This window comes from Gopherus flavomarginatus, chromosome 2, assembly GCF_025201925.1.
Source record: "Gopherus flavomarginatus isolate rGopFla2 chromosome 2, rGopFla2.mat.asm, whole genome shotgun sequence".
Classification (NCBI taxonomy): domain Eukaryota; kingdom Metazoa; phylum Chordata; order Testudines; family Testudinidae; genus Gopherus; species Gopherus flavomarginatus.
The window spans coordinates 22,128,720-22,151,889 of NC_066618.1; the positions used below are offsets into that span (position 1 = coordinate 22,128,720).

Consider the following 23,170-nt stretch of genomic DNA (forward strand, 5'->3'; position numbering starts at 1 on the left):
AGAGTGGACTTTATTTTGTTGGCTTGCTTATTACATGAAAAGAAAAGCAGTTCCCCAAGCTTTGAAAAAAATTTTTTACCTCTGTGCTGAGACTAAGTCTGTGAAGTTACCAGTGGAAAATGAAAAATTTGTTTAAGTTACGTACAAGTGATTGTAAATGTTATCATGGAAATAACAATTCAATCTATCAATAATATGGGCACAAACACTATAACAATATGAGATATGCCCAAAGAGAAAAGACTGTTCATAATATTTATGTTCATAAGCACAATATTAGAAAACTTCTCAAGTAAAACTAAACATCACAGATAACAGAAATTTTATTGTTTTTTGTGATTTAGGAGATAGATATAGGTAATTTCTATGGCTTTTACTCTATTCTCTATAGCTTTTCATAAGGATTTGTTTTGCTGTGTTTTGTTTCAGCTGCTTTCTTTAAAAAAACAAAAACAAAAACAAAATACTTTTAAAAAAGAGCAAGTAGAGGATAAGCATAGAACTCACTAAGTAAAAAGATCTGGGACGCCTCAAAGTATGGTATGTACATTATACGATATGGAAATCTCTCTCAAACTAGTAAAAGCTGTCAAAATAGGATAAACTTTTTAGATGCACCCATTGTAGATGAACAACATATGTTGGAGAAGAGGGTCAGCGTGCTTCATCACAAAGAAAGGCTCCCTTTGATTGCTGTTCAGAAGAGAGAACACAGCAATCAGACCCTAGATGTGATCCCAAAAATATTGTATATCATAGAATAGTTTATCTGTTCCAGAGTATCACCATCCCCATTACTGCCCTTCAAATCTGCATACTGGGTTAAATTAACCAGCTTCACACTATCAGGTCTCTCAAGTTACCAGTAATTTCCTGAGATGCTCACATTTAGAGCATACATGTATCACATGTCATAATCTATCAGCATGATGAAGTGAAACCACAAAGCACTGATCTCTAGTGTTTAGGTTCTGGATAAGTGAATATGATTAAATGGCTGATTGGGTTTTTCAAGTGTTAACAAGAGAACAAGACAAAACAATGAATCAAATCTATATGTAGTATGATTAGTACACAACTGCTGACATACAAATTCATTATAGGTGGGGCAGTTAGCGCTGTCCGTCATTAAGGTTGCCTGGCACTTTCATTATAACACCCTGTTTTCAGTTGCTTATAACTTTACCAAACTTTAAGTCTGGGCTGAAATTTTACATGCCAGTTGTGTGACACACCCCCATTTATTTATTTATTTTCTGCCAAAACAGTTAGGCCATTTGCAATAACAAGGACAGGAAAAAAATACTTTGTTTGGCCCTTGTTAAAAAATTCTTGAGACCTTTTCTTTGAAATATTTTATCACTCCCATTGCTTTGTTGCAATTCAAATTTGGCAGGGGGTGGCCTTTTGTGTTTGGGATGTGCCTTTGCTGTCCACATGAAAATCCATCCAAATTTAGCCAAATTATAAGCCTTTTAAAAACTGCAGTCTGCACATGCTCGAGCCTCTCACAGCTCCTAGTGCTCACCAGAACGGAGGAATAGGGGCAAATGGGGAAGGAAGACAGATCTGACAAGGAGCTAGGATATGGGGAGAGAACTGGGAATGGGTGAAGAGACTGGGGCAAAGAGGGAGTGGGGAGGGAGACTGAGACTGGCTCAGGCGCCTCGGGGGAGACTGGAAATAGGAGCCAATGGGAAGAAGAGACAGATTAGACAAGGGGCCTAGACAGTGGAACTCTGAGTAGCTGGGCAAGGAGACCTGGTGTTGGGAAGGCAAGAGACTCGGTGTTGTGGGGTGCGAAGGAAGCAGGGGCGGCTCTATGTATTTTGCTGCCTCAAGCACGGCAATCAGGCGCCTTCGGTGTACCCGCCGCTGAATTGATGCCGAAACCCGAGGGACCGGCGGATCTCCCACCAGCATGCCACCAAAGGCAGCCTGACTGCCGCCCTAACGGTGACCGGTATGCCGTCCCCTGCCCTCCGGGCTTGCTGCGCTGGTGCCTGGAGCCGCCCCTGGAAGGAAGAATAGGACTCAGCGAGCCTGGAGTGGGAGAATAAGCTAGGCAAGAAGACTGAGGCTTGGATCATAAGCCTCAGGAGTAGAGACTGTGATTGGGCAGAAAAGGAGTGTAGGGTGGCAATGAGACAGAACTTGGACAGGGACGTGGCAGAATATATCAAGCTTGAGGAAAATTGACAGAAAAGTCTCTGCCCACTTGACCATACACCACTCCAGAGTCTAGAATGGAATTCAGGATTCCTGAATCTCACTGTTCCTCTTCTGTCAACAAGCAAACCCATCGGCAAAATGTGTCTAGTGCTGGTCCACAAAGAGGATGGCAACCCGCTATTGCTATCAGCTACTATTGTTATCAGTTGATTAGCTCAACTGGCAGAGGTCTGTGTGGTGGATCTAAAGGATCCAACCCTGTTGATGAACGACGTGGATATCAATGTGAAGAGATAAGATGAAACTTCAGGGAAGAACATGGACAGATACCCATTCAGTGTCCTACCTTTGGGAGGTTTCAGTTTTATTCCCAGTTATCGTGTCACAAAATAAAACACCACAAACAGGCACACTTGGTAGTTTAAGAGAGAACAAGATTCAGAGAGCACGAAGCTTAAGGTACCAACACACATAAGAGAGATGATACCTCCCTAACAGGGTTTAGGCACGCTGGGAAACAACAATGATACTGAAGAATAGAAGAATGTGCAAAGGGAGAGGAGGATCAAAGCAATACAGAAGTACATGCAGGGGAAGAAAAACACCAGGTGGCAAGGAATCTTTAAAGAGAAGGACATAAATTATGGTAAAAAGAAATAAAATGAAGAAGAGAAAGATATTATGAATAGCTTTTTTCTACAGAGTTTAAAGACAGCTAAAATTTCCTACTGTTACTTTTCTATATAAGCAATTTTTGCAGCTGCCATAGGGATGATGTTTGATCACCAATGGAAGATCTGGTATGCACCAGATAATCTCACTTTTAACATGTGGCCCATACCATGAAAATGTTACACAACCCCTGGTCTAGAGTGTTGTTATATCAGATGCATAGACATGGTCATCCCCTTTTATTGTCTTCACATTTAAGGGCATCCAGTGGTTAATGGCAGGAAATCCCCTCAGCAGCTTCTTTCGTATTATTTCAAATGTAAGAGTGCTGAATAAATAGGCATAGGTAAATTTCACTGTCTATCACAGAAGAATCCAGGAACATGGTGTTTGTGATAATCCAATGGCTCAAATCACAGAATCAGACTATCCTTCCTATTACACCAGGGGCAGTTTTATCATGGGTTCATGGGTTCAACTGCACCCACAAAAATCATGCCGCAGACAAACCTGAGTGGCATTGTGACCCCATGCACCGGATCACAACACCTGGAGCAGGAAACCAGGCTCAGCTCCATGGGACAGGAGCTACCACTGCAGGGTGAGTGAAGGGCAGGCTTGTTCTTCAGCATCCCTCTCCCTATGCCGGGAGCTGCCCCTCTTCCCCAGGTCAGTATTAGGGTTGCAATGCTAGGGCAGAGGATGGTGCTGTGGGTAGTCAATGCCCTGTAGTCAGTTTAGTATCATGCACCCATTGAATTGGGAGGCTACATCCACCCCTGCTTTACACTCTCAGCTGACCTAGTAGGTTTTACATTTTTAAAATATTGTATTTGGATTTTCTTTGATAAGATTCCTTTTCTATAAGTTCAACTGATGATGGCTGAAGAACTAATTCCAGGAGAAAGGTCATCGCTACAGTTCACACTGTGGTGGAATGCATCCCCTCTCCCCCCTTTTCTTATGCCATGCCTCCTGGTATTACCACCTACCTGACTCCAGTCCAACAATCAATCACCAGAGGCTGTGGACACCCATAATTAGATTTGAAAATCATAACTATAGTCATTTTACATCTGCTTGCATAATTACATCAGCATGTTAATATCCTTTTAATGGTCTCTAATGATGTAATAAGAAATAATGGAATTTATCTGACAGCTACATAACCATTAACAAAACATATTAAGCATAACTAGTACTTTCATAAAAATTCAGGCTGTATCTGAAAGTGACAGCTAACATGTTGGATCCTTTTTACAATGTTGAACCATTTCTGATTATGTATTCCCCAAATAAATCCCTACTCATCCGCTTCACAGGGAAAGCAAAGTTTATGTTAATGTAACTTGAAAATAAATCAAGTGTAGCAGTGAACTGTGCATTCTAGGAGCCAAAATGAGATTATATTGAGGATCCCAGGTCATCAGTTAAAATTGGCATGTTGGGGAAAGCGAGAAGATAAAATAAGCTGATTACCACCCTGCATCAACTAATCAAGAAATAACATGGGAATAGGCTGAAAAGGCAACTGTTCACTCAACCAAATTCCAGAACAGTAGGAAAAGCTAAAATATAGGCACATACTATAAATATTCAGAGGCAAAACTAACCACAAAACAATAAGATCGCCTCTGAAATAATCTTTTCAAAATGACTACACTGCAGAAAAATACACATTAAACAATTGAGAGTTCTGGATTATAGGTCCCTTAGAAGAACTGATTGTTTAAATTTGCTATGGTGCACGACTCAGAAATAATTCTTAATTCTTATTAAACATGCTGCTTTTGCATGATCTTTGACATTAACCCTGTAGTTTTCACCAGTAAAACTAAAGTTGACAATACTTTAAGGATCTCTGACACAGGAAATAGAGCTGTCACCATCATACCATAGAGTATGTTGGGGAGGGAGAAGAGAGAGAGAGAATTTCATCTCCTAGTCTTATTCACATGTTGTATTGCCATGTCAGCCTCTGAATTAGCCAAATATGTCACACTCCTCCCCACTTCCACTTTGTTTCTAACTCTTTCAACTGACCTCAGACTTACTGAATGGTTTCCCACTTGGTTACATACTTCATTCTTTTTAAAAGTTGCTAACTGCCTGGGGAGAGGGGGAACAGCCGCAAGCATCAAACCCAGGCGCAGAAGTCCCTAGGCAGTGCTCAGATCAGGACCAACACACGGCAGCTTACTTCAACCAGAGGAGAAGAGGGCTAACGAAGCTCTAGCTCACAAAGAGCTCTGCCCATGAAGCTCCTGACTGGAGGAGACATCCAGTCTCCAGTTGGCTTGGATGCTCTATTTAATCCAGAAAGAGGCACAGGAAGTTGTCTGAGCAACAAACAAATCCTTGGCTACCTGTTACTATGGTCCCTGCCTACTTGCCTGACTCCTGGTTCCTGCCTCCCAACCTGGTCCTGTGTCTTCCCTCCTCATCCCAGACCCCCATCTGCTCCCAGTTCCTGCTTTCCTACCTCGCTCCAGGTCCCCGCTGATATGCTCTACTCCTGACACTGACTCCAGGCTTGACTCCTAACTCCAGCTCTGACCCTTGGCTTAATATCTCACTGGCTCTGACCCTTGGCTTGGCCTTTGACTTTGATCCCAGCTCCAGTTCCACACTCCTGACTCTAACCATTAGGCCTGACCTCCCACGCCCCAGTCCCTACTTGCATCTGGGGAAAAAACGTTAAGAAAGTTAAGATGAAATGCAAAGTATGTTCATGAGTGGCTTAGTGGCTGAGCATTTCTCTATGAAAAAAAGCAATTCCTCAGTGTCTGAGACTAAGTAAAATCTGTACTTCCAGAGCAGCCTGAGCCTTGCACTTGGAAATATCAACAGTGGATTAGGGGTAATCACCAAGTCAAGTCTTTCCTGAAGCCTCTTCCTGTGAGGTTATTCAGAAACTAACCAACACTTTCAAATTCATACATTTCTCTTAGAATGGCCATGCAGCAGTGCCACAAAAGCTGCTGCTTTATAAAGCACAAGTTCTTTGTTTAGTATAGAATTTTTCTAAGGCATCTACCCCAGTGTTATCTATTGGCCAGATCCAAATCTCATAGCACATTAATGAGAATTGAACCTGGGCCAAAACTTCTAATTTGATTAATAAAATAAATGTATTAAATGTTATTCCTCAATGACCCAGGATATAGACATTATTAAAATAAAGTGCAGATCTGATTTAATTTTAAATGTGTTGTGGTTAATGTAAAGTAGGTGCTCTGTCCTATTCGGCATCTGAGTTTATATCTTAAAATAGCTACATTTTACTATATAGCTATATCCAGTCCTCTAGCTACATATCAGCTCAGTGACAGGACCAAAAAAAGAGAGATTGTTTATGGCTATATCATTAGAACACTATGTTTCACTAACACCAATATATGGTACTCAATCACCTAAAGGCTTTTTGGGGGCTGATAATTAGCTTGGTAGGTGTGAGTGTTCTACTGGTAAATGGGTGAGGTCAATGAGGCAGCATTCATTGACACCAGCAGAGAACTTGGCCCATGGCATTGTCTCTACAAGTGTGACAGACTCTGGTCTATCATATGTCACTCCTAGCCTCTAGCTTGAATTTCCTCCAGAAGCCAGTAATTGCAGGCATTTTTGAAATTTTAAAGCTTATTTTTCATTTTTTTAAAAAGCTAATTGTAGGTAAAATAGTCCATGAGCAATGAAAGTAAACCTTTTACTGCTTAATGAACGAATGAGTGGACTTTTACCTTCTGAGGAAGGTAATCCACTTCTAAGGTGTTTATAAGTAATTTAGCTTCAAAATTTTTTTACATACAATGCACTAGTAGTGCTACCCGTTTGGGAAATAAATCTGGCAAGCTATTAATTTGCAATAATTTTTACTTATCCGTTAAATGCAAAGAATGGAATTCAAGAAAACTCTGATGAAAAGCTATATAGAGATATTCTACAATTCTGATCACATTATAAGCAAGTAGAGTGAAACAGCTGTCGAGAAAGCTATTTTCAACAAAATTTTCCTGCTTGCAAGTTACTGAAACTTTGGAAAACATGGAGATATTTTATGAAATTTCTTAATATCTGATTAAATTTTCCCTGCAACATTTTTTCTTTTTTGGAAAACTTTAAGCCACTTTCACTCATTCAAATTCATGTCCCTCACAGTGCAATAAAGGTGTCTGTGTGGTCTTGTTTTCATACTGTCCAATTTGTATATGTTCCCTGAAAACCCCAACTGGAGACTGACCATGAGTAGTACAGGTTTGTGTATAGAGCTCTGTTTCTGATGGAAGAAGATATTTTTTCCCAACAAAGCAAATGACATTAAAATTTTTTGACCAGAAAATCAAGGTGAATACTAGGAGTTGTAGGATAGACTTACTTACAGGATGGGGGATTCTATCCTGGGAAGCTGTCACTCTGAAAATGATTTGTGGGTTGTGGTGGATAAGTATCTGAACATGAGCTGCTAATGTGACCCTGTAGCCAACAGAACTAATGCAATCATGGGATGCATAAACAGGGGAATCTTGAGTAGGAGTAGAGAATTTATTTTACCTCTGTATTTGGCAAAGTATGACCACTGCTGGAATGCTATATCCAGTTCTTTTGCCCACAATTCAAGAAGGATGTTGATAAATTGGAAAGGGTTCAGAGAAGAGCCATGAAAATGATAAAAGGATTAAAAAACATGCTTTATAATTATAGACTCAAGGAGCTCAATCTATTTAGCTTAACAAAAAAATAAATAAATAATAAAAAAAAGGTAAGGGGTGACTTGACCACACTCTGTAAGTATCTACATGGAGAAAAGATATTTAATAATAGGCTCTTCAATCTAGCAGAGAAAGATATAAAATGTTCCAATGGCTGGAAGTTGAAACTAAACCAATTCAGACTGGAAAAAAGGCATACATTTTTGACAGTGAGGGTAATTAACCATAGGAACCATAGGTGCAGATTCTCCACCACTGACAATTTTCAGATCAAGACTGAATCTTTTTAAAGATACATTCTAGTTCCAAAAGAAGTATTTTGGAGAAAGTTCTATGGTCTATGTTATACAGGAGGTCAAACTAGATAATCGCAATGCTCCTTTCTAGCCTTGGAATCTATTAATCCTTATCTTGGCACGTGCTAGAACGACCGCAGAGATTACATGAGATATATGGCAATGTAGGGTAAATTAGCTGGCCATTGAGATACATTTACCTGCTGCAAGTCGAAGGTATAGCACCGGAAAACTAATCACATTTACTGGTACCATCACATACAGACAGAGTGAGGACAACAGCAGGAAAGACTGAGGAGGGTACTGCAGCAACACAATTAAGGGGCTAAAAGCAGTCACTTCCTAAGTCCCACTACAAATGAGCACCTACCACATCCTTCCAGATGTAAAGCCTGTGGCCTGAAGCTTTAGAGAGAAGGGAGCTCATTATTGTCATTTGCTGGTGAAATGAGAGAAGAACGGCCCATAGCAACTTAAGATCTGCAGACAGGAAGGGACTTCACTGGCGAGGGAGATCTCTGCCGGCATCAGTTAGAGGGCAAGGAGAATTGACTGAATGGGTCAGGCTTCATTTGTTATTATATGATGGCGTGGTGCATTCTGAATAAAATGCAGTTTAGTTTTGCCTTTAGGAGCAATTAAATGCAACTGACCTTGTTGGGAAATACAAGGACAAGACACTGACTGTGCCTGAGGTCACCCTGACCCAGATTGCGGTCAGGCGCAGTTGAGTAAGGGAGCATGGACAAAGGTAAAGGAGGAAGAGAGGGGAAAGGCTCCTGACAGCTGCTGGACGGGCTTCTCTGCTGATGAGGACTCTGTCAAGTGTCCCAGACACCACTGATATCATCCTGGGAGTTGAGCTGAGACTGCTGAACAGTGCAGAGCCTAGACAGCTTCAAGGCAGCAGTGGCAGCTTTGTGGCAACAGAGGATGCAGAGCAGCAGTGGCAGTAGCACCTCTGAGGTGATGGATGGCACAGAGCAGTGGAAGAGGTAGGCAGCTTGGACTGAAATCTCAGACAGAGCAGCAGTCTATCCACAGGACTCTGGTGTGGGCCTCTCTATCCAGCAATTAAAGCTGAAATCATTCCAGCTGAGTTAGGGAGTGGAGCCCTCAGAGCTGCCCAGGCAGCCGCAACCCATTAGAGTCCCTGGCTTTCTCCAATCCAGGATAACTAACTGTGAACAGAGAGCTGAGGTGGTAGAAAGTGCCCAGAACACATTAGTCACTCATAATGACCAAAGAAAGACCAAGGTGGGTACGTTTAAGACATCCTGGGAGGTGGGAGTCTTACATCATAGAATTTGTTACTTGGTGGTTTTACCAACTCATTGTGTTATGTACCTCCCCCTCTCCACTCCCAAAGTTCTCCTTGTTATAGCCTCTGGACTCTGTGCTTGCAAGTGGGGAAAAACTGCCCATAAGGGGCAGCCAGGGTGGTTTATGTAGGTTCCCAGATTTCTGCGTGAGGGTTTAAGCCAGTGTTAATTAAGTCTTCAAGGAAACTTCTAGAAAATTAAACTTGACCATTTCTGCTGCCAACAACACTTGGCAGAAGAGTTACAGAGACTATCAAAAAACTCCCAAATATTGTCTCCTGTGTCAGAATTTCTCTGAAAGCAGTCAATCAATCCCATGAACTAACCTTTACGCCCTTATTAGTTCTCTATTAAATTCTGTTGAGTTATATTTTTTCAAACTTTCTCTCATGGAGAAGCTATAGTTCCTGTGCAAACATTTCCACCTTAGAAAATTTAAGCAATATCTTCATTGTACCAGATCGGTCAAGTCACTACCTGTCCAATTTACAAGATGAACATACATATAATTAGTCAGTGTGAAACATAGAAAAGTCAAACAATGGCTGGACTCCTGAAGGAGACATAATCTAGTGTTCCAAGCACGAAACTCAAAGCAAGAAGCCCCTGATTCCACTCTACCTCAGACACTCCCTCCTCTTCTTGAGTTTGATAACCCTTACAATACTTATCTTACATGGGTATGGTGAAGGTTAGTTAATGTTCATACAGCACTCTGAAGATTATAATTTTTCCTTTTACCTTATACTAATGGTAATATGGAGATCTTTTCGAGACTGCATCAGATCATTTTTATTAAGTATGCTATTGTTAACGGTAAACAAAACTTGGCAAAGAATGCCAGGAGATTCTTTTCTCTCTCTCTCTCTCCATGTGATACATGTTGATGAAAAAAAATTAGCTATTTCCTTAAGAAAATATATAATAAAGAATAACAATGAAAAAACATATAAAATAGAAGGGACGAGTACCACATACATACTTGACATCGTCAAAGTCACTCATTTGCAGCTTCAGGAGATCTGCCACATCCTTTATTAACTCCAAACCCTTTTCCACATTCAGCGGGCTGTTGAAAGGAAAAAAAAGCAGCATTATGAAAATGGAACTCATCAATACTTGAGAGGCTAAACGTCCCCAAAGAGTTATCACCTTGGCCTGTCAGGGTCTGAAAATCACTGCTCACAGTATTCCTGTCACATAGCGATCGTGATATCAAGGGAATTGGGATCAGGTGCTTCTTCAGGCATGATGAATCACCTGAATTTTCCAGCAATAAGACAAACAATAAGGTGTAAATGGAATTGTTAGGAAGTGTAATGGGCCCATGATGCAGTGACCGGTTCATCTCAAGCCTCAATAAAAAATGTAATAAAGTAAAAAGAAAGAAAGAGTGAAAAGGATTGGCCAGACAAGGATGGAAACAAACAATGAAAGTCAAATTACAGGGCTCTGTATCAAATGGACAAGGGAAAAGTATATTTTTAAATTCATTAGTTTTTTTTAAATGAATCCAGGGAAAGGATGCAAAAATATTATGGATTTGAAAGTAAACAATGGAGATAGGCACACAGAGCAGGAGAGGCTGATTAGGTAGATGGAAGACACTTTGGTGTGTATGTGCTGCTGACATAACCCACCTTGAATCTTTTTAAAATTTCTCAGTGCCACATTCACATTTTTTAATTTAAAAAACAAGTTGCCATCAAGCATATCACATGTGCAGTGTTATCATTTAAGAAAGCATTTAGCTATATGCAAAATTTTCATTAATAAAAAGTTTCAGGTTATTAGTTAAGAGTTCTTTAGGCTCTCTTATAACTCTGAAGATGTATTGCAAACATTACATTTTCTCTCTGTAATATACTGACAGCAGTGTTCAGTGACTCCAACAGATACAACATTTTCAGACCTATCTGGATGGGGGCTTAAAAATTTCTTGACACCTTAAATGACCACTTCTTGGAGCAGCTAGTCCTGGAATGCACAAGAGGAGAGGCAATTCTTGATTTAATTCTAAGTGGAGCACAGGATCTGGTCCAAGAGGTGAATATAGCTGGACTGCTTGGTAATATTGACAAAGTATAATTAAATGTAACATCCCTGTGGAGGGGAAAACACCAGAGCAGCCCAACACTGTAACATTTAATTTGATTTCAGAAAGGGAACTACACAGAAATGAGGAGGTTAGTTAAACAGAAATTAAACAGCACCAACAGTGAAATCCCTACAAGCTGCAGGGAAACTTTTTAAAGACACCATAATAGAGGCTTAACTTAAATGTATACCCCAAATTAAAAAACATAGAAGATAACCAAAAAAAGTGCCACTGTGGCTCAACAACAAAGTAAAAGAAGCAGTGAGAAGCAAATGGCATCCTTTAAAAAGTGGAAGTTAAAATGGTTTTTGTAAAGGGAAATCATGCCTCCCCAATCTACTAGAATTCTTTGAGGGGGTCAACAAGCATGTGGACAAGGGGGATCCAGTGGATATAGTGTACTTAGATTTTTAGAAAGCCTTTGACAAGGTCCTTCTCTTAAGCAAAGTGAGCTATCATGCAGGGCCGGCTCCAGGCACCAGCATTCCAAGCAGGTGCTTGGGGCGGCAATCTGAAAGGGGAGGCAGTCACTGTTGTTTTGCCCCCAAACAGCGTGCCGAATTGCCACCGCAGACAGCAGGGGCAGTCCGTGTGCCCTTAGGGCGGCAGGCGCGTTTCCGCATCATCATCAATTTGGCAGCAACTTCTATGTTTAGCTGTCCGCGGCGGCTTCAGCTAAACATAGAAGTTGCAGCCGAATTGCCGCCACCACGGAAATGTGCCAGCTGCCCTAAGGGCACACAGACTGCCACCGCTGTCCACGGCGGCAGTTCGGTGCGCTGCTTGGGGCGACGAAAACTGTAGAGCCGGCCCTGCTGTCATGGGATAAGAGGGAAGGTGCTCTCATGGATTGGTAACTAGTTAAAACACAGGAAACAAAAGGTAGGAATAAATGGTCAGTATTCAGAATGGAGAGAGGTAAATATTGGTGTCCCTCAGGGGTCTGTACTGGGCCCAGTCCTATTCAACATGTTCATAAATGATCTGGAAAAAGGAGTAAACAGTGAGATGGCAAAATCTGCAGATGATAAAAAACTACTCAAGATAGTTAAGTCCCAGGCAGACTGCAAAGAGCTACAAAAGGATCTGTCAAACTGGGTGACTGGGCAACAAAATGGCAGATGAAATTCAATGTCGATAAATGCAAAGTAATGCACATAATCATAATCCCAACTATACATATAAAATGACGGGGTCTAAATTGGCTGTTACCACTCAAGAAAGAGATCTTGGAGTCATTGTGGATAGTTCTCTGAAAACATCCACTCGATGTGCAGCAGCAGTCAAAGAAGCAAACAGAATGGTGGGAATCATTGAGAAAGGGTTCAGAGTAGCAGCCGTGTTAGTCTGTATCCACAAAAAGAACAGGAGTACTTGTGACACCTGAGAGACTAAAAAATTAATTTGAGCATATGGTTTCGTCTCTAAGGTACCACAAGTACTCCTGTTCTTATGGAGAAAGGGATAGATAATAAGACAGAAAATATCATATTGTCTCTACAGAAATCCATGGTATGCCCACATCTAGAATACTGCATGCAGATGTGGTCACCCCATCTCAAAAAAGATACATTGGAATAGGAAAATGTTCAGAAAAGGGCAACAAAAATGATTAGGGGTATGGAACGGCTGCCATATGAAGAGACATTAATAAGATAGACTTTTCCGCCTAGAAAAGAGACAACTAAGAGGGGATATGATAGAGGTCTATAAAATCATGACTGGTGCGGAGAAAGTAAATAAGGAAGTGTTATTTATTCTCATAACACAAGAACTAGGGGTCACCAGCATGTTTAAAACAAACAACATTTCAAGAAAGATGTGGAGAAATTGGAGAGGGTTCAGAGAAGAGCAACAAGAATGATTAAAGGTCTTGAGAACATGACTTATGAAGGAAGGCTGAAAGAATTGGGTTTGTTTAGTTTGGAAAAGAGAAGACTGAGAGGGGACATGATAGCAGTTTTCAGGTAACTAAAAGGGTGTCATCAGGAGGAGGGAGAAAACTTAGTCACCTTAGCCTCTAATGATAGAACAAGAAGCAATGGGCTTAAACTGCAGCAAGGGAGATTTAGGTTGGACATTAGGAAAAAGTTCCTAACTGTCAGGGTAGTTAAACACTGGAATAAATTGCCTAGGGAGGTTGTGGAATCTCCATCTCTGGAGATATTTAAGAGTAGGTTAGATAAATGTTTATCAGGGATGGTCTAGACAGTATTTGTTCCTGCCATGAGGGCAGGGGACTGGACTCGATGATCTCTCAAGGTCCCTTCCAGTCCTAGAGTCTATGAATCTATGAATCTATAAAAGGAAGTATTTTTTCACACAATGCACAGTCAACCTGTGGAACTCCTTGTCAGAGGATGTTGTGAAGGCCAAGACTATAACAGGGTTAAACAAAGAACTATATAGATTCATGGAGGATAGGTCCATCAATGGCTAATAGCCAGGATGGACAGGGATGGTGTCCCTAGCCTCTGTTTGCCAGAAGCTGTGAATGGACAACAGGGGATGGATCACTTGATGATTACCTGCTCTGTTCATTCCCTCTGGGGCACCTGGCATTGGCCACTGTTGGAAGAAAGGATACTGGGCAAGATGGACCTTTGGTCTGACCCAATGTGACTGTTATGTTCATATGGCTTTTGATTAAACAGTGCTTTTCAACATTGTTAAACCCCAATGTTCATATAATGAAATTTTACAAGCATGAGTGTCAGCTCATTTATGCTGGTGTAAATCAGAAACAATTCTAGTGAAGCCAGTGCAGTAGAGTCAAGTGAGAAGAGGATCAGGCCCTACATTTTTACTTCAAGGCTTTGTGGGGTGAGGGGGAATAGAGAAAAAAAAGCATGCTCTTAAAGGTGATTTCTTTATGTAGGCCAAGAAGGAAAAAAAGAAAAAGAAAGATTTTCTAGGATTTACTTTATTGTTTCTTACTTATTTCAATGAAAGATTCTACCTGCAAGTTTTTATCAATCATCATCATTTTATGTATTGTCTACTGGGCTGCAATGAGCATTTTTATTTATTTATTTTACAGTGTTTTGCATACAGAGCCCCGAGGGTATGTCTATTTAAATAACAGGATATCTCATTTGGACTTTGGTTAGGATAGAATTACTCAGCTTCTCTTCATATTCCTACAGTCTTAACCCAAAATGCTCAAGGGACATCCTGTCACACAGACAGAGGTACCACCTCAGGGTACCATATAAACTTAGAGTTCTTCTGTATGAAAAAGGCAGAGATGTTCCTCTGTAAAAGTAAAGTAAAGAATATAAGCACTTCTGCAAGAAAAAAAAAAGTACCATGGATTATCCATAAAAAAACCCTCACCTTACCTTCCAAGAATTGACAGTGGATAGAACTCTGACTATTTACAGATAACCATGAAAGTAGATTGTTACAGTGACTCAGGGGCTTACGTGTTAATTAGATCATTTCCTCCCAAAGATGCTGGTTTACATTTAGGGGGATGATTGGTATCAGGAAGTAGACTTTTACTATAATAGCCAGTACATACAAAGTGCAAGGAAAGAGGACTGGAGAAGAGTAATACTTTAAAAAGAGGAACAAAGAGGATTCAGAAAATTATAGACCAATCAGCCTAACTTGGATACCTGGAAAGATACTGGAACAAATTATTAAACAATCCATTTATAAGCACCAAGAGGATAATAGGATTATAAGGAATAGCCAGCATGGATTTGTACAGAACAAATCATGCCAATCCAACCTTATTTCCTTCTTTGACAGGGTAACTGACCTAGTGGACAGGGGGTAGATGTGATATATCTTAACTTTAGTAAGGCTTTTGATACAGTTCCCCACACAACAGTCTCATAAGCAAATAAAGGAAACATGATCTAGATGAAATTGCTATAAGGTGGGTGCACAACTGGTTGAAAGACTGTACTCAAATAGTAATTGTCAATGGTTCACTGTCAAACCAGGAGGACGTATCTAGTGGTATCCCACAGGGGTGAATCTTGCATCTGGTACTATTCAATGCTTTCATTTATGACTTGGATAATGGATCAGAGAATGTGTTTATACAATCTGAAGATGATACCATGCTGGGAGGGGTTGAAATCACTTTGGAGGACGGGATTAGAATTCAAAACAACCTTGACAAATTGGAGTATTGGTCTGAATTCAACAGAATGAAATTAAATAAAGATAAGTGTAAAGTACTTCACTTAGGAAGGAACAATCAAATGCACAACTACAAACTGGTGAATAACTAGCGAGGTGGGAGTTATAGTGGATCACAAATTGAAAATGAGTCAACAATGTGATGCAGGTACAAAAATGCCAATATCATTCTGGGCTGTATTAACAAGAAGTGTTGAATGTAATACATGGGTGGTAATTGTCCCGCTCTACTCGACACCTGTGAGGCCTCCGCTGGAGTACCGTGTCCAGTTCTGGACACCATATTTTAGAAAAGATGTGGACAAATTTTAGAGAGTCCAGAAGAGAGCAACAGAAATTATATAAATGACCTATGAGAAAAAGTTTTTTAAAATAGGGCATATTAAGTCTTAAAAAAGAAAAGACTAGGGGGTCGGAAGCTGATAAGTGTTCAAATACATTTAAGATTGTTATAAAAAAGGAGAGTGATCAATTCTTCTCCATATCCAATTAAGGCAGAAGAAGAAATATTGAGCTTAATGTGCAGCAACCCAGGAACAGTGAACCGCAGCCACTGGGAGCTGCCAGCAGCCATGCAAATGTAAACAAATTGTCTGGACGGCCCCACCAACAGATTACTCTGATGGGCTGTGTGCAGCCCATGAGCCGCAGATTGCCCACCCCTGCTCTAGTGTACACAAGGCCTCTTGTTCGAGAGCCAACCCCACATACCATTCTGCTTATATATATAAGAACACCTATATAGTTGCAGATGACACCAAGCTGGAAAGTGTCAAAAATAAAATTAATTTTATCTTTGACACCTTTCAGCTTGGTGTCATCTGCAACTATATAGGCTGCGCCATAAGGCTGATTTGAGAGCAAGCAAAGTGCAGGAGAATAAATCACAACTATTGACTATGCTATACTGTAAAAATTTTATAGCTCGCTATATATAAAGCCATTCTGCATTTTGTAGTATGCTTAATAAATAACTCTAAAAATCACCATCCATTTTCTTAAAATACATTCCCCCTCCTGCCTAAGGGTCATTACTGTGTAAACCAGTGTTTCATTATTGAAACAAAGCACCTTACTTCCATCAGATTATCCTCTAACACCTTCTCTTTCTGTCATGAGCAATTTAAACATTATTTTTCAATTGAAAGGTCACAGAGCTAACAAAAAAAGTATACTGAACCAATGTCAGTGTTCTTATACAGTCTATCTCCGATCATTTGTAAAATGTACTTTGTTTAAAGGGCTAACAACAATGAAGTTATAAAGAGCAAAAGGATATACATACATTTTACTGGTGGGTTAAATAGCTATACATTATACGCTTTTAAAATCAGGTTCTGAGTCTTCACTCTCCAAAATCTTTCACCGCTTTCTTTATTGTACCTCACTTCCCAGCCTCACATCATTAGGCGAACAACTCTGGCATATAGCAGCACCTGCTGCATCATGAGACTCATTTTTCTATTTAAAATAGCAAACATTATATGATGGTGTTACATTATCCCCTCAGATGAAATGGCTTCTTTGCTGAAACCAAGACTGCAGTGGCATCATTTGGCACCATGACTTAATCACAGCTCCCTTTGCAGAAACTTCCCTATCCCCATTTGTCATTTTAAAAATCAAGGGCCCAATCCAGAATGACTTGCTCAGGAAAAATTAATACTTACTTTAATTAACTCCCATTGACTTCACCAGCAGGTTTGTCTGAGTAAGGACAGCAGGATCAGGCTGTCATGCTATTTTAATTAGAAAAAGACCTGATCAAAACCGCAGAAACTTTTCATGGGAGCTGCAGTCGGTTTTAAAAATCAGGCCACCTATTTAGATGCCTGAATATGGATTAAGGAATCTAACATTAGGCAACCATATTTTGAAATTTTGCCACACAATGTATTGAACACTGAAATGAGAGAAAAAACAGAGACCACAGCAAACACACCAACCACTCGCTACATTGCAATCGTTTACACAGAGCCCTCGCTGTTAGAACTTGATTTTTAATGAGCAGTTCTATGCCTGAAAGGGCATCATAGAGTTTCATTGTCATTATCCGTCAATGACTTCCACATCTAATCTGCTCAATTTACAAGAAAAAAATGTTTTTTCCTGACCTCTGGTTTTGCAAGTGTCTCACAGTCACACCAGGCCATTTCCTTCTCACACACCAGCACAAGAAATAAGGGTTTTGCTAGCCAAATGATGTCCTCGTGTTATCTATGCAACACCCCACCCCGCCTTCAGTGGGATTACACACATGTAATTGAGGCTATGTCTACACTAAAGACCTTACAATGGCACAGCTGTACCACTGCAGCTATGCTGCTGTACGGTCTCCTGTGTAGCTGCTCTATGCCAAGGGGAGAGAGGTCTCCAGTTGGCATAATTAAAGCACCCCAAATGAGCGGCAGTAGTTATGTCAGCGGGAAAGCATCTTCCGCCAGTTTAGCGCTGTCCACACTGGCACTTTTGTTGGTGAAGTTTATGTTAAGAACATAAGAACGGTCATACTGGGTGAGACCAAAGGTCCATCTAGCCCAGTATCCTGTCTTCTGTCAGTGGCCAGTGCCAGGTGCCCCAGAGGGAATGAACAGAGCAGGTAATCATCGAGTGATCCATCCCCTATTGCTCATTCCCAGCTTCTGGCAACCAGGGATGTTGGTCAGGGATGGGTTTTTTCACACCCCTGACTGACAAAAGTTTTACCAACAAAAGTGAGAGCGCAGACATAGCTTAAGAGGAATTTAGAACATTATTCAGTTGAGGCTGAATGGGGAATACAACCCAGTTCCCGTTCTCTCAGATCTGTCAGCTCTGCAGTGGTCACAAGAGTAAAGAGCAGCATTCATGGCAGTCCACAAGGATTGTACACATTCCCTTGGGTCAGATGTGGGGCGCATGCTGTAGAGGCAGCCAGCAAGTAAGCTGTGGCTTGAAAAAATGAAATTTTTTTTTAACATTACAAAATCTTCTCTGTTCTTTAAGTAATGGAGTCAGAGATGAAAGCCGGATGCTGATCCAAGTCCTAGTTCAGCTTGGTGCCTTAATTACGTATTTGGTGTTGTGACATTCTAATGGACATTTCTATAAGATCCCAAAGCTCGGCAGTGCACCCATAAGTGGGACTATGCAGAGGCTACTTTGAAGAAGATAGATTACATCTCTCTGGCCTGGATCTAATGATTATATGTTCAAGGGTATGTTTGCAATTTCTGGTCAGAGAACAGGAAGACTATACAATAAAAAGCAGCAGGATGTGTCCTGCAGGGAAAGGCACTGAGCAGCATGGCAGTTCCCTCAGCCGAGCACAGACTGGCACTCAGTTACTAATAAAAGCTACTGGGTAATGGCAAAGGAGAAGGAAAAAGCAGAGAGGAAAAGGATATTTTCTGCATTTCCCAAAACTCTTGTGAAAATGATCCCATAAACTGGTCCATTTTTGGAGAAAAGTTTTGATCTAGTTCTACAGATGGCTTGATTGTTAATACTTGCCAGTCCTGCTCTAGTCCAAAGAGAGCAATATGTGTCTCACAGTAAGGTTGTCAGCCTCACAAGCAGTTGCTCTCATTCGTTTTTCCTTCTCAGAGCTGCCGAGTGTGTTCCAAAAACCACTTACTGAGCCTTAAAATCCCCATGTGCCATTGTTCAAATTATGTACTGTCCTTCCCAAACTGTATGCACTGCCCTTACAATACATTCTTAAGAAACATAGTGCAGCACAGTAATGGATATCCATTCAGTTCTGTCAGATTAGTTCACGTGAATCATTTTCTAAAAAAAGAGGAATAACCTAGAGCACAGAAATAAGCCTGACATTAGGAATTACACTCCTTAAACCTAAATGTCTGTCTAATCCCCAGTGAAATCTTAACTAAATTCTCAGATTTAGCATTCAGTATTTTCAACTGAAATCTTGGAAAGAATCTTAATGGAACAATTGTTTATTTTCCACATGGATAACAATGTAAAAAAATGATGCATTGCCAAATAAAAGCTCCACATGCAAAACTTGTTGCATGGTTACTTTAAGTAACCAATCACTATTATACATATAAGAACACCATGCAATGAAAGTATCATATAGGGAATAATTTGAGATTAAAGGTAAACAGCTTCCAGGTGAAGATGGTGGTAGGGATATATAAAGTCCTTTATAGCTTGGGTCACGGATACCTTAGCAATCCTCTTCCTCTTTGTGTTTTACCCAAGCAGCTCAAGCGATAACAATAATATTCCATTTGGGACACTCAAATTAACAGTCACTGGTTGTGCTCATCCAGGGTCTGGATTAGAGCTGGTTGGGAATTTTTCTGAGACACATTTTTTCATTGAGAAATGCAGATTTGTCCAAAACAAATATTTTCTCAGGAAAGGATCAGATTCAACTCAATTCAGATTCATTGGGAAGGTTTTTTATTTCCATGACGGAGGGGAAAAAGAGAGAGAGACACTCTCCACTCACTGCAGAGAGAGACCACAGTTCACATGCCTGTTTGATTTAGAATATGGACTTGAACCCACATCTCCGGTGGCTGCCCTAACCACCAGCCTATTGGCTATCTAGGGTACACTGTATGAACGGGTGTGTTCTCATGCGCTCTCTTTCTCTCTCGTTTAGTGGAAAACATTGAAAGGTCTCAGGTTTGTCTCAATATGGAATGGGAAATTACTTTAAATCTTGAAAATATCTGTGGGTTGGAAGAACCATTTCCCACCCAGCACTATCATAGAATCATAGAATATCAGAGTTGGAAGGGACCTCAGGAGCTCATCTAGTCCAACACCCTGCTCAAAGCAGGACCAATTACCAACTAAATCATCCCAGCCAGGGCTTTTTCAAGCCTGACCTTAACAACCTCTAAGGAAGGAGATTCCACCACCTCCCTAGGTAAACCATTCCAGTGTTTCACCACCCTCCTAGTGAAAATTTTTTTCCCTAATATCCAGCCTTAACCTCCCCCACTGCAACTCCTTGTTCTGTCACCTGGTACCACTGAGAACAGTCTAGATCCACCCTCTTTGGAACCCCCTTTCAGGTAGTTGAAAGCAGCTATCAAATCCCGCCTTATTTTTCTCTTCTGCAGACTAAACAATCCCAGTTCCCTCAGTCTCTCTTCATAAGTCATGTGCTCCAGCCCCCTAATCATTTTTGTTGCCCTCTGCTGGACTCTTTCCAATTTTTCCACATCCTTCTTGTAGTGTGGGGCCCAAAACTGGACACAGTACTCCAGATGAGGCCTCATCAATGTTGAATAGAGGGGAATGATCACATCCCTCGATTTGCTGGGACTGCCCCTACTTATACAGTCCAAAATGCCATTAGCCTTCTTGACAACAAGGACACAGTGTTGACTCATACCCAGCTTCTCATCCACTGTAATCCCTAGGTCTTTTGTTGCAGAACTGCTGCCTAGCCATTCGGTCCCTAGTCTGTAGCAGTGCATGGGATTCTTCCATCCTAAGTGCAGGACTCTGCACTTGTCCTTGTTGAACCTCATCAGGTTTTCTTTGGCCCAATCCTCCAATTTGTCTAGGTGCCTCTGCATCCTATCCCTACCCTCCAGTTTTTCTACTACTCCTCCCAGTTTAGTGTAATCTGCAAATTTGCTGAGAGTGCAGTCCATGCCATCCTCCAGATCATTAATGAACTAGTCAGGATGTTTCCAGTGGTGGGTCCTTGCCTCTGGAATTTACTCTCCAGCTTAGTCTGACAGACCCTAATTTTGATTATCCTCTGTACACATTGTGAAGCTTATACATTTGTCCAGGCTTCTTCAGTAGAGGCTGGCTGAGCGAGTTAGGACAAGACAGACCAATATTAGAGAATGTTTTAGTGCTGATTTGGGTCAATTTTTTTCCTGTTCATTTTTAAAGACTGAATTTTAAAGACAGGTGCATTTTATAATCTGAAATACATAAAATTTCATTGTTATTTTGCAATGGTGTCTCCTTGCAATGACATAAAACCTACTTCAAAAGACTCTTTTCTTAGAAGGGTGAAAGCTAAGCCAAAATTAGAAAATCTCAGTATAAAATACGGGTCTGGAAAAGTGTATGGAAAAGTTGTTTTAAAAATAAAGGATAGGAAAGATGCAAGAAAAATAGGACATTATTTTGTTTCTAGAGGCCACGTTACTGATTAAACAAAACTGAGGGCCAGATTCTCCTGTCTGCTAAGGCCATTTCGTGCTGCATAAGCATACCAGAGCTGGATACTCTGCTGGCAGATATCTTGCCACTCCGACACTTCTTGCACAAGCTGTCCCCAGTGTAATGTTGCACCGAGAGAATGTTGCATTCCAGGCATAGGGCTTGGCAAGGCCAGGAAGTGGGCATTGGATCTTGAGGTAATTTATGGGATAGATTTTGAGCTGCTCTGTAAAAACTTATGAATATTATATGTCCCATCTGTTTGTCATCATGTTTTTTATATGAACAGAAGGGATTAATTCAAGCAGAGGTTGGCTCCACCTACACAATAGCTTCAGACAGCCACCCATTTACCACTCTTGTGGGACAATATAAGACCCATTTGCTTTGATGTCCCACCTCTAATCCCCTACTGAGCTCAATGGACCAGTTTGTATAGGTAGGATCAGAAGGGAACACAGGAGAACCAAAAAGCCCTGAAAGCAAGACAAAGGGCTCTGGGGAGAGAAAAGCAATATTCTTAAGGAAGGGAGAGGGTGATGACTTGGAGTTGCTCATGAGAAGCGGTTCTCAAAGACACACACCCCAGACACCAAGGGTTTGGAGTAAAGAGGGACCAGCCAAGAGACAGGAAGACTGTAAGTAATATATACATCAGTACAGGCCTTTGTTGTTTTAAAATCCTCTATTTTCTCTTAGGCTTTGCTATGCTCCTACTAAGTTTAAAGAAAGATTTTAAGAAAGCTGTCTGATCACTGCCTTAGCCACTGGTCACAGCTCCTCTAGGGAAGACTTGCAGGTGCTGAATGCAGGCCTGCTGATTAATCAAGGTTGGTGCTCAAGGGGCTGTAGCCTAAGGTCCTATCTAAGATTGGGAGAAAAGACAGGGCACAAGGCCTAACATGTGAGGGGGTACACTCAGAGGGACTGGTAGGGAAGGGTTTAAGGTACAGCTAGCCCTGGCACCCTGACACTTCATGCTAGTAGCATAAATTAGTGCTGCCCCATACATCCTTAATTTGCACCAGCATTGGGCCCCTCTGTGTGGGGACCTGCGCCCCCACCACAACCTCTCTACTCCATCCAGAGATGAGATGAAGTGAAGAAATCAATCAGTTGTAGCCTTACTCCCTGAGGCATAAGGGTTTCTGTTCCCTTCAAAGATAAATAAATGTAATTACTAATTCTATAATCCTACCTTGTGTGATTATGGATATTCTCATTAGCCATAAAAATGTTTAATCAATTTATAAAAATCCTGCTGGACTCTTGACCTCACTGATATTTTATCAGGCCAATCTGTATTCTGAAAAAGGGTTGTGGGTGGTCTACACAGCTGAAAATAAGGCCTCTTATTTTGGTACCTGAGTAAGGCTTTAGGTGCCTAAGGCATAGAATCACAGAAATGTAGGACTGGAAGGGACCCCAAGAGGTCATTGTAGTCTATCCCACCACACCGAGGAAGAATTAAGTACATCTACCATCCCTGACAGATGTTTGTCAATACTATCCTTAAAACCCTTCAGTGATGGGGATTCCACAACCTTCTTGGGTAACCTGTTCCAGAGCTTAACTATCCTTATAGTTAGAAAGTTT

At 41.0% G+C, this 23,170-nt stretch overlaps 1 protein-coding gene across 3 annotated transcripts in view; it reads right to left on the reverse strand.

Moving 5' to 3' along the window:
* PTPRN2 (protein tyrosine phosphatase receptor type N2) overlaps window positions 1-23,170 on the reverse strand; it is a 1,080,816-nt gene that overhangs the window by 589,833 nt on the left and 467,813 nt on the right. For 2 of the 3 annotated variants that reach the window (XM_050942220.1, XM_050942221.1), the window contains exon 10: window positions 10,154-10,240. The exons of the other annotated variant lie outside the window; for it this stretch is intronic. In XM_050942220.1, the coding sequence (XP_050798177.1) occupies window positions 10,154-10,240 (87 nt within the window). The remainder of the gene's footprint in view (window positions 1-10,153; window positions 10,241-23,170) is intronic. 3 annotated transcript variants of the gene reach the window in all.